Source organism: Betta splendens, chromosome 5 (assembly GCF_900634795.4).
Source record: "Betta splendens chromosome 5, fBetSpl5.4, whole genome shotgun sequence".
In the NCBI taxonomy this organism is placed as follows: domain Eukaryota; kingdom Metazoa; phylum Chordata; class Actinopteri; order Anabantiformes; family Osphronemidae; genus Betta; species Betta splendens.
The window spans coordinates 17150100-17166249 of NC_040885.2; the positions used below are offsets into that span (position 1 = coordinate 17150100).

The 16150-nt window shown below is 40.1% G+C and overlaps 2 protein-coding genes and 1 long non-coding RNA gene across 4 annotated transcripts; all 3 read left to right on the forward strand.

The window, feature by feature from the left end:
- The first annotated feature begins 2423 nt into the window (after positions 1–2423).
- LOC114855343 (transcription factor HES-5-like) lies at positions 2424–3682 on the forward strand. Its single transcript, XM_029150483.3, has 2 exons — positions 2424–2618; positions 2734–3682. Exons 1-2 carry the CDS (start codon positions 2496–2498, stop codon positions 3148–3150), a joined length of 540 nt encoding a protein of 179 aa, XP_029006316.1. The 5' UTR covers positions 2424–2495; the 3' UTR covers positions 3151–3682.
- Positions 3683–8231: 4549 nt separating this feature from the next.
- On the forward strand, positions 8232–9084 carry LOC114855359 (uncharacterized). The gene is made up of 4 exons (XR_008694791.1): positions 8232–8500; positions 8652–8739; positions 8852–8915; positions 9013–9084. It is a non-coding gene; the product is annotated as an uncharacterized LOC114855359 (long non-coding RNA).
- A 298-nt stretch (positions 9085–9382) lies between these two features.
- Positions 9383–15921, forward strand: LOC129604133 (interferon-induced very large GTPase 1-like). 2 transcript variants are annotated; one of them, XM_055509090.1, is made up of 5 exons: positions 9383–9425; positions 10100–10140; positions 10285–10363; positions 10552–10617; positions 10818–15921. In XM_055509090.1, the coding sequence occupies exons 1-5, from the start codon at positions 9398–9400 to the stop codon at positions 15635–15637; spliced, it is 5034 nt and encodes a 1677-aa protein (XP_055365065.1). In that variant the 5' UTR covers positions 9383–9397; the 3' UTR covers positions 15638–15921. The 2 variants fall into 2 exon arrangements, with proteins under 2 accessions (XP_055365065.1, XP_055365066.1); XM_055509091.1 differs by lacking the exon at positions 9383–9425 and having other exon boundaries at positions 9453–10140; positions 10477–10617.
- Positions 15922–16150: the final 229 nt, after the last annotated feature.

The window sequence follows — 16150 nt, forward strand, 5'->3', positions numbered from 1 at the left end:
AACAGGAAATGCTGGGATGGAGTGCTATGGCAAAGAAACTCAGGAGACTCGAGATACTCAAGAAACACACAAACAACGATCTGGCGGAGAACTAAGGACACAGGTGGTGGTTAAATACAAAGTGGCTTGATTATTGATAACGTGCAGGTGCGGATAACGACCAGGTGAAGCAGGGACAGCTGTGACAAGACAAAAACCGGAAGTAAAGCTCGAGCAGAAACAGAACCCAGGAGACTACCAAAATAAAACAGGAAACAACTAGACACAAAACCCAGATCGTGACAATAATAGTGTAGCAAAATCTGGACACAGATTAAATCAACTCTATGACATGCGCATGTTTTCTGGCTGAGGCCTCACTCAGTTATTGATCCTTTATTAACCCAGAAAGTCTGCAAACAAAAACAGTGTCATGGGTCTTAGGTCACTGTCAGATGTCAGAAAACTAAAATTCAACAGTAAAACAGTAAAACTACATTGAGAAGCAGATTTACTGTGGAATAATAGGTCAAAGTATTTTTATTCAGTATTCAATTTTCAGTTTTACACTGTCAGATGTCTTTAAAAAGGGGGGGGAACTAAAGTTCAACAGTAAAAACAAGCTAATTTCGTGCAGGTAACACTGCAGGCCCTCGACTCTGTGTAGAAAGACTTTAACTGCGGAGGAATGAGCAAAGTACTTAATTTAGTATTACATTTTTATTATTACACTGTCAGTATTCAGTTTTCAGTGTTACACTGTCAGATGACTTTAAAAAGGGTCAAAAACCTACATATCAACAGTAAAAGCACCCACATTTGTTTGACAGTGTTATAGGTCTGAACTAATGGCCTCTAACATGAAGTCAGTGCTGAGCTGCTCAGGCACATGGACGTCATGTTATGTTGCTGTAGCAGCTTTTACTTCCTGGCTGGAAAAGCTACTTCATCCTTAAAAGCATAAATATTATTCAACCCTTATGTGGAAATAAAAAAATGGTGCTTTGTAAAAATGTGAGCACCGCAGCATAAATTCTATTTACAAATATCTAACAACAAAACCCCTGTGTGCTGTTCACACCTACAGTAAAATGATGAGAGATGAGCAGAGTTTCAATGATTATTGCTGCTGGTCAATGCGTTGCAGCCATTACAGCTCATCTACGACCCCATCCCTGCTTGTCTGCTGCCTTCAGGGACAGTGCAGAGTGTCAGTCATTTCTTCATCAAGTCATAAGTCTTCATCCAATAAAATCAAAGGATGAACCTTCGTCATCACAGTTCAAACCTGTGGACAAAGTGTGGGAACGCTTTGCAGAGAGTCAAAGTTCAAGTTGATTTGCATCCTTACCCACAACCAGCAGTCGCCTCATGTCCTGAGGGATTTGGCACACTTCTAAAAACACCTGCCTCCATCTCCCTCCAGCATCTAAAGACAATGAAACTAGACGTACAGCAATAAAACAACTCTACGGTAGATGAGACTTCATATTCTCTACATCTACAATCTGCACTATTAATAATTTACCATCAGTGTAGTTTAATGCCACTGGTACATTTAAACTCTGGAGTCAACCAATGAGGCTCCTTCCCTCCAGATGGCTGCTGACGTCACTTTCTGTGTCTATTACAGCACACGGCGAAAAGCCAGCACAAAAGCTCCTTTCAAGGATCCTTTGTAGAGCACTGACCACAGCAGTCAAAGAGCGAGTGTGGGAAACGGAGAACATGATTCTACTCACACCAGCCACACCACAGTGGACACATCTGCCACTTCTGGACTCCAGGAAGACTTTGTGTCAGTACAAGAGTCTGGTTCAGTTTAGTATAAAATAAAAGAACACTCTAAACTGCTAATACTACAACCTTGACTAGACCATGAACCTGTGATCAGTGAGTCACTGAAGTCAACATAAGGCGGAGCCTTTAGTTCAGGCTATGGGTGAAATCTAGGGATAAATGAACAATGTACTGTAAAATTTGTGAATTCAAAAAATAATATAAAATAAAACATTTAGTTATGAAGAATAAAAATTCATACCCAGTTTGTAGGTGTAATATGTAAAATAACATGAAAGTCCATACATTGTTACTAATTCTGCATCTCTGAAGGAATGATGAGCATGAACCCAGTCAAAGCCACTGGTCTCCGCACGTGGCACATCTGCTCTGTCTACAGGGTCACCACTTTCACATATCCCCACAAAACGCTCTCCATCACCTCCCAGTATCTGCTGCTTTGGGGTTTAAAAGTGATGTAATGATCAGCGTGTGCTCCGTCAGTCATTGATCTCCGTATCAGCCGACGGCTTCTCTACAGGGTCACCACTTTCTCAGATTCACAACGCTCGTCCTCCATCTGTTCCCCTGAGATCTAACCATTGTCCCTTGGGCCATATTTGCCCCGTGTGCCTCATTGTCTCATGAAGCTCTGTGATTGGCTGAGAGTGTGAGAAACTGCAGCCAGACCAGGACCCACACATTCATATGGAGATGTGGGACTATAAATAGGAGGGATGGAGCCAGCAGAGATCAGACTCTCTCTACAGAGACCTCTACAGCTCACACATCCAGACATGGCTCCTACAATCACTGCAGCAATCACCAGTTCTCAGGAGCATCTGACTCTGAGCCACAAGGTAAATTCTAGACTCAGCAGGACTTCAGCATGATACAAATACAAGCTTGTATTTGTTGATGCTGCTCATATAATGCAGAGCAATGTCATTAACGGCTTCATTCTTCTTCCTGCAGCTCAGAAAGCCTCTGGTGGAGAAGTTACGCAGAGAGCGAATCAACAGCAGCATCGAGCAGCTCAAGTCTCTCCTGGGTCCAGAGTTCCTCAAACAGCAGCCAGACTCCAAGCTGGAGAAAGCCGACATCCTGGAGATGACGGTTTGCTTCCTCACACGACTGCAGCAGCAGCATGGAGCTGTGGCCTCAGCAGCTGTCACTCAGGGATTCTCCAGGTGTGTCCAGGAAATGGTGCACTTCCTTTCTAAGGAGGACATAAAGCTGCAGACCCATAGTAAACTGCTGAAGCACATCAACAACGTGCAGCTGTCCTCGGATCAAACTCAGAAGAAGCAGGACTTTTCTTCTCTGAGCTCTGCAGTTCAGACCAGCAAAGAGAAGAGTTCGGGCAGCAGCGCCCCCTGGCGGCCGTGGTAGACACCTACACACTGGAGTCATCACCAGACAAACAGAGACGACCACAATGGTCCAGAGTTAACAGACTTATCATACTAAATAGTATAAACGTGTCTGTGCAAAGTGTTATTCTTTAAGGTTCAAGTGGACTGAATTGACATTTTTTCTACACAGGTTTCAAAGAAAATGTCATGTTGTAGAAACATAATATTGTATTCTATGAATATCTCTTTTAAATGTATGAGTGTGATCAAACATAATATTTTAGGTCAGTTCAGTGACAGGAATGTAAACGTTTTAGCTACTTTCTGGTAGTAGTTTGCTTTGTCCATCTACTCCGATGGAGGATATCTGTGTGCATTTTTGCACTGTAAAGTATTACTGACCCATGTTGGGTCTTATTCATTTACAATTAACATGTACTGCTGTGTCAGCAGCATGAATTATATGAATCTAAAAGATTTTTTCTTGATATGAGAGAATTTGTTGTTCTCTCTCTGTTCATCTTGGACAATATTACTCTCATGTTGTCTTTTGTGAAGATAATGAATGTATTCACACTGTCAGGTTCTGGCTCCGTTATCAGGTTTATTTTGAAGACACCTTGTTTTTCGGTCATATCATCATGTTTTGGGTTCCAGTTTCCACTTCCTGTCTTTATTTTGGTAGTCTCCCGGTTTCTGTTTTCGGTTCCAGCTTTACTTCCGGTCCCCATTAGTCACACCTGCTCCGTATCAAGTAATCACTTCTTGTATTTAACCACCACCTGTTTCCTCAGTTCCCCGCCAGATCGTCGCTCGTATGCCAGACATCCATTCCCAGCACTTAGTTATTCTATTCGCGTGTTTTGATCCTGCTCTGTTTTTGACTTCTGATTCTCGCCTGCTCCCTGATCTGTACTGTCGCTTGGATAACTCTGGATTAACGAACCTGACCGCTCGACTACGAGACAGCCTACTCCCTTACGCCCCGTGACTGACTGTGTATGATCCGGACCGCCTGTGATTCTGCAATAAACCGTTTAACCCTACGTTCTGCCTGTGGTCTCCGTGCTGTGCATGTGGATCCTTTCATCTGCCGTTCCCTGACACACTCCACTCATTCTGAGTACTATGTCTTAGCCTACAAGTTTTACTGTGATGTATCACCACTACTATTACCTCTGCTGAGGTACTGAAACATGGTGGGATCAGTTTATTCCTATTTGGAATAAAATAAAACCATCAACTAAAGCTTGAGCTGTGCTGTTCTTTTCTTCATACAAACAACATTACAACAACAATACTGAACCTTGTCTGAATGCATCCACCACATCAAAGATGATTATTAACAATTTGACCTTTAATAACTTACTTGTCTTTTAAACAAATGATTTTAAATCAAAACCTTTGTGTTAACAAAATGACAAACATGTCTCCCCAGTGTGGTAAAACACAAAGAAGAGCAGAAGCACAAAATACAACGTCAGTAACATCTGACTATCAAACATATTTGCCATATCACAGCTACTAATTACACACCTTTGAATAAATAACTTTTATTTAAGAAAAAAACATGGACTGTGATCCTGAACAACCACGTATAAGTGAGGGTTTGGTCAGACTGCTCTGATGCAATTCTTGCACACAATCACTACTGATAATTCATCACTAATAGTCCTTCCTCCCCTGGTCTAACTTATCTCTAACATCTCTGGTGCCACAAAATTTCCCACTTGTCGTCCTGGGGTGTGTTCCAGAAATCAGGGTTGATTAACCTTCTGCTAAACCCTGAACTCTGGGTTGATTAACCCAGAACCTGCTTACCCCGAGTATGTCGGTTCCAAAACACCTGATAAGAGTTAGGTTAATCTACCTCCTGTCGGTGACCCAGAGTTAACCCACGTGCACGGCGTATATATAAAGACATTGGAAAACCGGTGCGACAATAAAAGGGCAGCATATTTTACAGAGGCGGAGTTGGAGGTTTTAATGCTGGCGTATGAGGAATTTAAGACAATTATCATTAGAAAAAGCAACACAGCTGCATTAGCAAGTGAGAGAGAGTTGGCTTGGCGAAATATAACTGACAGACTAAATGCCTGAATTTATTTTTTTTTTGTTACCCTCTCCTCTTTTATTGCGATGGAAAATTAAACATAACTTGCACTTTGTTTGTACTATTAACTTCACAATATTAGAATAATATTGGATTATAGTAATATTCTTGTTTAATAAGGTGTAATCCTTCTCGAGCAAGAAGAACTCTGTCCCAAGTCAAAATGAAACACAAAATCCTACAAAAAGGTAAGATTTGATTACACAATTACATGATCTATGTATTAAACATGTTTAACATATTCTTTCTGTAATGTAGCTAATAGAAAGAAGGCAGAGGCTCGTCAGGTGGGGGGCACCACCACCTCCCCTCACCCCATCTGAGGAGCTTGCTCTGTCCCTAAATAAAGGGCGACCAGTGGTCAATGGCATACCTGGGGGTACCCACACCACCTCCCACGACATGAAATGTAAGTTTACCACAGTAGTACTAATTTATATGATTGTTTTATGACTTTAAATCAACTACTGTCTCTTTCACTAGGATTTCTGAATCTGCTTAACAGTAGTATGTAGGCTTGTTTTATTTAACTGCATATGCTGCATAGGCTTCTACAATGTTATAGTACTCTGACTTTATTTCACATTCATCTTATGGGTTGCATTGTCTTGCAGTCACTGATGGACAGAATGTATTATTGGACCCTCCAGAAAGCACACAGTTTGTGACATGTGTAAGTGATTTGTTGCATTTAAATTTTATGTTGTTTTATTGACAGATAAAATATACTTGCATATTTCCACTGTAGGATAAAGATGAAGAGACCCCTTCTGCTGTGACATAATTGGACAGTGCTGCTAAAATATTTCCCCCCTTTTAATGCCTTCATAGTTGCCAGCAAATGAGCTGTATAGGGTTCATCTTCAACAACAAATCAAAAAGAGAGATGTAGAGATGGACCTTATACAGCTTCAAATAGAGGAGAAGAGACTGGCTATTAAAAATGCTACACTTGAAATTAAAATACTGGAGCATGGCCTTAAGGTTAGGACTTCATCTGAACATTATTTTACAATTTAAAGTGTGGTTGTGTGAAGCAATGTAAATAATAGTCCATTTTATTTTTCAGGACATGACGGAAGAAGGGCGGCACGGTGTGGTGGGTAGCACCATTATCTCACAGCAAGAAGGTTCTGGGTTTAATTCACGTTTCTGTGTGGAGTTTGCACGTTCTCCCCGTGTTTGCGTGGGTTCTCTCTGGGTTCAAAGACGTGCATTAGGTTGATTGGCTTCTCTCCATTACCCGTAGGTGTGAGTGTGTGTGTGAATGGTTGTATATCTCTGTGTGTTGCCCTGCAATGGACTGGCGACCCGTCCAAGGTGTACCCTGCCTCTCGCCCATAGCCAGCTGGGTTAGGCTCCCGTGACCCCGCATTAGGGAATAAGCGGCTTGGAAAATGGATGGATGACGGAAGAAATGACAAATGCTTTGCTGCAGGAACCTTTTCTGACAAATCATGAGTCTTCCATCTCTGGTCTGCTTGGTTCTCTACTGGATCCTCTTGGTCCTCTTCAGCAGGACAAGGAGGGTGGCTCTCCTCGTATCGTGGCAAAGTTGTGAAGGACAACACAATCCACTATATTGTCACATGCCCTCTCTGGACTGACCCTGAGGCCACGCAGACACTGGAACTTCGCATTCAAGATGCCTGTGGTGATCTCCACCTTGGCCGTGTTCTGCTGTGGGCCCGGTTGAACCGTATGTCTGGTCCAGGCTTAGGTTCAGGGTAGGGTGTCATTAAATAGGGCAGACAAGAAAACCCTTTGTCCCCCAGCAAGTAGCCATTGTAGTGTCCTACAATGATTGAAATGTGTAAAACAATACAGTAAAAACATGAACTTGTGTAAATTACAACATACCCTGTTGAAACATGTGACATAGTGATAATTCCCTGAAGAGTCTGGAATCATGAACTGAACCTAGTCATTTGGCTTCAACATTAGTGATGAGATGGGTTGCATCACATATTACCTAGTTAATGGTAACAGTAATGAGTTTAATGGTCTTTAAACCAAAAGATTCTGAACAGGAAATATTAGTTACCTGCACATTGATACTGTGAAATTACTTCCTATTAACATAGTCTCCCTCATTGACTGAAGGAGCTTTAATAGGAATGTGGGTGCTATCGATGCACCCAATCACGTTTGGAAACCCTGAAATTGAAAGTAATAAAATAATACGGAAAGTGTGTGTGTGCAGTGCGTCTGGGGTGTACGTATTAAAATATGTGTTGTAGATAATCATAGAAAGGACAAACCTGTCACCCTGTGGAATCTTCCTTAATGACACGGATGTTTGTGGTCAGGGAACTGTACAAAAGTGTTAAGGAACTGTTTCAGTGCGGCCCAAATTATACAAAAATGTCCTGATGCAAAAGAAAGAGCTACGCACAGAATGCTTTCTGTGGTAAGTGCAGACCCGCGGTTTGTTATGTTTGAAATTAAAGGTTTCAAAAGGTTCGTGAAATATAACGAACATAAGCGATAATGAGCGATAACACTCCTTCAAATAATCATCAGGATATGACAAAACATCGATAGGTGGCCTTATGAGCCTCTTACAGTGGAAAAAAACTCTAATAAGCTGCGCCTCCACGTCCACGGGCTCGTCATCAAACGGACACGCCCTGCTCAGTAACGTCCGAAACGAACTTACCCCGAATCATACAGTTGCTATGGTTACATACACAGCCTGAAGGTTGCCTCTGTTTTTGGAACCGAAAGCTGAGGTTAATCACTAACTTACCCTCAAACTTACCTGGGTATGTCACATAACCTGCTTTCTGGAACACACCCCTAGACGCATCTGTCTGTATTTTTATATACCCTCTGGGGGCATTTGAAGGGAAGCAGAAGGTAACGCACAGGTGTGGAAAACTGATCTCATTACTGTTTATGCTCATGGAGGGAAAGAGGGGAAGTGGGTGTGGTATGGTGAGAAAAGGGAGAAAAACAAAACAGGAAAACGGTGAACAGCCCAGAGATCCTACCACTTTGCAGGTTATGGGGTGCACATGTTTTATAATAGTGTAATCATCATGTTATTTTGGTATATTGTGCACTGTCAGCCTTACAGAGCTTTGCAATTTCAGTTTGTGTGTATTTCTGATAGAGTACACTGACAAAAAGAAAATCTGACTTTGACTTTAAAGTCACATGATTTCAGGTAAACGAGAACTTACTGTTACACAGTACTTTCACTTTTCTTTTTGAGACCACTATAAAAAGCAGCTCAGTTTAATTCTAACCAGACCACACCAGGAGAGAAAAGGTGAGTTTACTTTACATTTTTATAGCAATAGAATTCAGTGGATTATGGACTACCTTAAAATAGCCACGAAATGATTTGTTGCTGTATAAACAAACTTATATGAATTTCTGTGATTTTATTTCGATTACATTTTATAATGACTTTACAACAGATAAGGACAGAGAGGATGGAGATGGAAAACTGTGACAAGTCAACAGATGAAAAGGAGTCAGAAGTTAGGACTGTGCCAAATGAAAAAGGTGAACTCATTAAATTATGTTCTGGACAAACCTTAACAAACCTAAATAAAATCTATACAGAATCATGAAAACATATTAACTAAACCTCTGATTTTCGAACCAAACAGAACAGATGGATGAAGACAAAGATGGTGTCGCCAGTGTTAGTGACCAGTCTGAAGAGACAACAGACACAGGTTTAACATCTTCAGAATGTGACATTTTACCTTTTAGAATGAATAAAAACAACTAAATTATTCTGGCTTTAATGGTTTAAACATGTTTTTGTTCCAGTTGTGCCTGAACTCACTCTTGTTGTAATTGGTGACACATCATCAATTAACACTGGACCAAACAACATCTTAATAGACCATAATGAACAAACGGAGCAGTTTTCAGCCAGACTCTATGATCTGTGTGGTTGAAGGATCTCAGTCATTAACATGCTCGGTTTGAAAGAGGTCCCATTAAATCAGAAAGTTCACGCCTTCGTACTGCTGGTACTCAACGGTCCTCATGCTGAACATTACAAATCAGGACTGCAGTGGTTGGAACAAACCTTTGGGGAGGAGTCACTGTCTCATGTCCTGACAGCTGTGACTCACAAGCTCACAAGATGATCGATGAACACAAGGAGCAGAAACAACAACTGGAGCCCAAAGCCCACAGAGAAGTAAAAATGGATTCAATGATTACATCAACTCAAGGTGAGGTACTGAGGTTTATTTTTTTAAATACATAAACTAAAACATGTAGCCACGTTGATTAGAATTTCTAAATTGCTCATTGTTGTGAGTGTCAGAGTCAATATTTTAATCAAACGTGCTAAAACCAATAAATTAGATTTATTGCTTATTAATTCTAATTCTGTAGAATGTGGATTATTCTAAACTAAAACTTGGTAAACATTCTGATTATTCAAATTATTTCTTTACAAGTTCACTACTAAGTACATAGAGAGTATGTGTTCATGTACAAACTGGTTTGATTGAAAAAAAGTATAACAATAATCATACTATTGTAGGAATGTGAAAACTTTCAATGTATTATATCTAATAATTGTAAACATAAAAGAATGAAAGATGGCATATTGTATGATAAAATAATATTATAATGAATAAAAAAATATTATTGTAACTTAACTATTAAAAGTTATCCACCTTAATACCATAATCAAATATTTACTACCATCACATCATCAGGGACTATTATAGGTATATCTCCTGTTGGCACAAATTAAGAAAACGCTTCTGAGTCTTTTATGAGTTTTTATTCTACCTGAATGTTGTTTTTTTGCAAATATAAAATTCAATAATAAAATTAGCTAAGTAATACTGTCAATATTTAAACCTAAACTTCTGTTTCTTACACTGCTCTGCAGTAGAGGAGTTGGACGACAATGTGGAGGACAACACAATACAAGTACACATTTTAATCCTTTTCTCTAAGTCAAATTATATGAAAGTAGAAAGATGGCTTTATTACACTATGTTAAAAAGTAAAGGTGTTGTAGTTTTACTGTAACTCTAATGTTCTGAACTAAATTTTAATTGATCATCTGATTAGTGTGGACCATATAAAAAAAGTCACACAGTGGAAGAATCCAACATTAGGACTCTGGCGCCTTCTACAACTAGTGAGAAAGGTAACAGTTTTGAAAAATAGACAAAGATTTTACAGTAAATCTTTCACAATTTCAAATCTAGCTTATGTTTCATACAACGTCTAAAGTAGTGTACTGTATGTACTGTAATGTAGAATTTGACTGTGGAGAGGACAGTACAGAAAAAGAAGATAGAAACAACGGACATGACGTGAGTAAATGCTCCACAGATGAGACGGATGAACTGAAGGACAAAAGCCAAACATCGCAGGCAGTTTCCTCAGTTACCACAGAAGGTAATTCATTAAATGAAATTAATAACAATTAAAATTGTACAAATATGCCACAAAATCTAAATAACAAAAGATGCATATTAAACTAAACACATTTTCTTGATTTATAAATATTGAACCAGCAATATATTTTATGTTTAATTGTCATATAAATAGTTTTATTGAGTAAAGTTTTATTGCATAATGTATGAATGTATTTACAGTGACATTTTCCAGTGACACCAACATGAAGAAGCAGTATCAGGAAGAAACCGAGGCAATATTCAACAGACTTCATCTTCAAGACAAACTTGAACAGAAGATGTCTCCTGCTAATTTTCTTATGATTGGTTCATCTGTGAAACCTGACCATGAGACATTTGAGAAAGATCTAGCTTGTACATTTATTCAGCGGTTGATGATGTTAGACTACAGAGCCAGATACATCCCTGTAAAACAACAATGTCCTGAGGTGAGAAATTCCGTGGTCCGAACCGTAACAGTAGGTACAGATGAAAGTGATGATGATGATTTTTACAGCGTCAGTGTTGAACCTGATCAGTTAAAACAGACTCATGTTCATCCGATGGACGTTCAGATGGCCGTGTTCCACTGCTCAGACAGCTTCCTTCAGCAGAACATGGTCACTAAACTCTCCCAGTGTCAGTACGCGTTACCTCTGCTGGTTCCTCACCCACTAACAGGTGAGGTTCAGTTTCCTCTCTGGACGTTCAGACAAATCAAAAAAACATGGAAGACATCAACCAAAGATGGCGTCACCATGAAGAGTGTCCCCGTCTACAAAGCTCAGACCCCCATGGTGTCGTTCTTGCGTCTGGGTTCTCTGTCAGTGTCTAAGTCTCAGCTGATGAACGACCTGATCAACGAGCGTCACAGCACCTTCTTCCACAGAAACTGTGCAGGCAGCACCAAGAGCCGGCTGCTGATGGACGGCGTGGTAGAGATCGCCTGGTACTGTCCTGCTGGGAAAGCCAACGATGCCTTCACTGACTGCATCACCTTCTGTAACCTCCATGGAGACGCTTTAGAGTTTGAACAGCAGCGAGACATACTGGTTGAAAAGTCTTCAGTCAACGTTGTTCTGGTACCAACACTGAAGAAAGGAGACAAAGGCAGTTCAATCATCAAAGCCCTCCTTAAGTCTGAAAAACCCCTGATTTGTCTTATTGTGGATGACAGCTGTGATGCTTTTGAGACAAGAAAAGGAAAATACAAAATAGGTCTGAAAGACAGAAGTCAGTCAGATGTTTCTATAGAGTTTAAAAGAATAACTGGAAATATTTTGTCTGGACCACATGAATCCTTCCAGCTTGAAACCTTGGCTGAGGTCTCTGGAATCAGAGTGGATGAAAATGAGCCCATGTATCAAAACAAAAAATCTAGTGCTTTGAAAGTTCTGCATTTGTTTAAGGAAATGGATGTTTCAGAGATCAAAGATACATTTTTCCTTTATCAAGGTGAACTGTGGCACAAGTGGTGCAAAATAAACAAAGAGCTGTATCATCTCAAAGGACACATTGAGAAAGAAAAATGTAAAAAGCAACAAGAACTGAAGCAAATACGACAAGATCAGTGCAAAGCTTCCTACAGTAAAGTGATGAACTTGTTCATCCATGGTCTGTCTTCACTGCCAGCAACAGACAAAACATATTTTCTCAAATGGACTCAGATCCTAATAGACGCTCTTTCTACTGATGATCTGGCTTCAATTCTCCAAAGCTATGATGAAAAATGGACTGAGGTCTTGGCTCTGAAGAAGAATCACGGCAAATCAGATCAGTTAAAAACCAAACAAACTGAGCTTGAACAAATCTCCAAGAAGCTTCAGTCGGCCACGTTTGGCTTGGAGCACATCTTTAGAGAAATGGGGCAGATCTATGAAGCCCATAAATCTCTGGACAAACCTACAGAGGAGGTTCTGACCGACTGGTCCAAATACCCGGAGCTGGCTGCAGAGCTGATGATATCAGGACACCCCCTGGAGCTGATGGATGGAGACGCAGGTCACGTGCCTCTAACTTGGGTCTCCAGTGTTTTAGATGAAGTCAGGAGGAAAGTGGGCGACTGCAGAGTCTTTGTGTTGTCGGTTCTGGGCATTCAGAGCAGCGGGAAGTCAACGATGCTGAACGCCATGTTTGGACTGCAGTTTGCAGTGAGTGCTGGCAGATGCACCAAAGGAGCCTTCATGCAGCTGGTCAAGGTGTCAGAGGAGATGAAGCACCTGGGGTTTGACTACGTTCTAGTGGTGGACACTGAAGGACTGCGAGCTCTGGAACTGGAAGGGCACAACACACTTCACCACGACAACGAGCTGGCAACACTTGTTGTTGGTCTGGGAAACATGACGCTCATCAACATCTTTGGAGAGAATCCAACTGAGATGCAGGATGTTCTGCAGATTGTTGTTCAGGCTTTTATGAGGATGAAGAAGGTCAAACTTTCTCCAAGTTGTGTCTTTGTTCACCAGAATGTTACAGACATCACAGCCAAGGAGAAAAACCTGGAAGCAAAGAGACGTCTGCAAGAAAAACTGGACCAGATGGTTCAGCTAGCAGCCAAAGAGGAGGGCAGTGATGCACAGTGTTTCAGTGACATCATTGCATTCGATGTTCAGACAGATGTAAAATACTTTGCTCAGCTGTGGGAGGGAAGTCCACCGATGGCTCCTCCAAACCCAGGTTACAGTGAGAGCGTCCAGGAGCTGAAGGATTTCATCCTGTCTAAGGCTTCACAGTCTGATGGGATCACTCTGTCACAGTTCAGAGGTAAAATCCAAGACTTGTGGAACGCCCTGCTACAAGAAAACTTTGTCTTCAGCTTTAAAAACACAATGGAAATTATAGTGTACAGGAAACTTGAGGTTCAGTATGGAAACTGGACCTGGACCCTGAGGAGCAACATGTTGACCATTGAAAACCAGCTTCACACCAGAATTGAAAATGGAAAATTGGACAAAGTTGAGACCAGTTATCTTTATAAAGAAATAAACAAAACATATGAAGAAATCAAAAATGAAATGAAAAAGTACTTTGAAGATAACACAGACAAAGAAATGTTGGTTCAGTGGAAAGAACGATTCAAAAACAAAATCAAAGGGTTTCAAGATGAGCAAGTGAAAGAAGTGAAAAGAAAACTGGACGAAGTTCTCCAGCAGAAGAAAGCTTATAAAAAGCTTGACAGTCAGAAGACAGAGTTTGAGAACAAGCTGCTCCAACAGAGCAAAGAACTTGCTCACAAGTTAAAAGACAAGGACAAAGATGAAGAGGAACTGAAGAAGCAGTTCAACTGTATGTGGAGTGACTGGGTCACAGAACTGACTGCCAATACAACACCTATTCAAGACATTAACTTTGAAGACGACCAGTTTAATGTTCTTCAAGATCTTGGTATTGACTCGACTCTCATAGTTCAATCCATAAGCAGTGATGAATATAAAAACATATCAAAGATTGGCGATTACAGCAAGTATGTCTCCACCAATAAACAACAAGAGCAGGTCGGCTGTGACACAAGCCAACAACTAGAAGATAAAAGAAAGAACAAAAAGGGGCAAGGATTTTCAATTACAAAGGCTTGGGCTTTATTTAAAAGACTGTTTGGATATGGTTCAACACACCAAATCAAACTAGAAACATCAAGTGTTTTACCATATGAGGAACAAAGCTGCATCAGGTCTCTTATTGGCAATGCCGAAAAACAAACACATAAAATATTGAAGAGCAAGCCTTTGACTACAAGAGGCTACTCATCAACATATTTGCAAGAAATGGCAAAAGCTGTTAAAGATGAGGTGACAGAATTTGAATCCCAGAGGAAATATGCTCTGAAGAAGGAGTTTACAGTTGATCTGTTACTGTTTGTGTTTGATAGAGTTAAGAGGTGGATTTCAGAGTCTCAAGAGACATTTAAAAAGAACAATGATGCTGCAACCTTTGTAAATAGCAAGAAAAGCCAATATTACAGTGTTTTTAGTAGCTACTGCAAAGGAAGCTCATCTGCTGTTGTTCTGGGAGCACTAATCTGTGAAAAACTGAAGGTTTCCACTATTGAGGCTGTCTGTAACCAGACAGCTATTGATCTGGCCACAGTGATGAAGTGTGATTATCCAGCATTCAATGGGAACAGACTGAACCTGGAGAAACATGTGTTGAAGTCTCTGGCAAAGAAGGAAAACTTTGAAGATTTCATCACTTACATCCGGAATCCAAAGCAACAAGTGGAGAAATTTATAAAAGAGGAGGTAAAGAAATACATCTTCACAGAACACAAAGACAAAGCTGAGAAAATACTCAAACAAAATGTTGATGGTATTAAAACGCTGGTGATTCGGGCTTCATCTACTGCAACAGACAAAGTTAAAGAGGGAGGAGATGTAAACACATGGCTGAAGGAGTTCTCTAGTTTGCTAAAGGATAACATGACATTTGACACCATCTCATCTCAAAGTTTCAGTGATATAAACAATTTTGACTTCCTTAAAGAAGAGACAGAGAAAGGGCTTGTCGACATTAGATCCATGTCACTGGATCAATTGAATACCTTCAGGCTGCAGCCAGATCAGATGCTCATTGACCAGCTGTGTAGGTGCTGCTGGGAAAAGTGTCCATTCTGTGCAGCTGTTTGTACCAACACTCTAGAAGATCACAGTCCTGACAAACACAACGTTCCTTTCCATCGACCATCTGGGGTTGAAGGATGGCACATTAGACACACAGTGGATCTGGTCATTGATTTCTGCACCACGTTAGTTGCAAGTGACAGAAGTTTCTATCCTTGTAATGATTCAGAAGAAAGGGTTCCTTATAAACAGTATCAAAATGGAGGAGCGAAATATGCTTCTTGGATGATAACAGCTGACGAGTCCAAGCTGACTTACTGGAAATGGTTTGTGTGTCGATTTCAAAACCAACTGGAGGACTACTACAACTTAAAATTTCAGAACAGAGGAGAAATTCCCAGTGAATGGAGGATGCTCACTAAACAAGACGCAATTAATAGTCTGGATGAAATGTGCAACGAATGAAGAACCAATGCCTGGCGGCTAAATTGGTGGAGCAGAAGGTTGCCAGTTAGAAACCAGTTGGTCTCACTTTTTTTATATTTTATTCATAGTACAGAAGTCTTTAAAATATCACAGATCGGCGACGTTTTCATTTTCATTAAATGTAGTTACTTCTTTTTCTGTGACTGTTATGAATGTTCTGAGACTTAATTATGAAATGTAAATTAAATGTATGAAATATGAAATTAAGGTTTTAAAAAAACTAAATAATATTTTTACAAAATTAATTAAACTTGTATCAGTTGTTTGAGTGTACTCTGTTTTTTCTATCATTTTAGATGATGCATTGGTGCAGGTTTTAACCTAATCAGCTTCTGTGTTCAAAAGTAAATGTAATAGACCTGTTCATGATGACATTTTTGTTGATATGGATGTTGTTATCACAATTAATTCATATATAAAGACACAAACATCTAATTTATTTTAGATATTTTGTAAAATGTGATAAATATGCTAGTAGATGTGTATATACAA

Coding starts and splice junctions, on each gene's coding strand:
- LOC129604133 (XM_055509090.1), top strand. CDS start 9,398: ATGGATTCAATGATTACATCAACTCAAG. Junction 9,426..10,099: donor AATGATTACATCAACTCAAG/GTGAGGTACTGA, acceptor ACTGCTCTGCAG/TAGAGGAGTTGGACGACAAT. Junction 10,364..10,551: donor TTCTACAACTAGTGAGAAAG/GTAACAGTTTTG, acceptor AATGCTCCACAG/ATGAGACGGATGAACTGAAG.
- LOC114855343 (XM_029150483.3), top strand. CDS start 2,496: ATGGAGCCAGCAGAGATCAGACTCTCTCTACAGAGACCTCTACAGCTC. Junction 2,619..2,733: donor ATCTGACTCTGAGCCACAAG/GTAAATTCTAGA, acceptor TTCTTCCTGCAG/CTCAGAAAGCCTCTGGTGGA.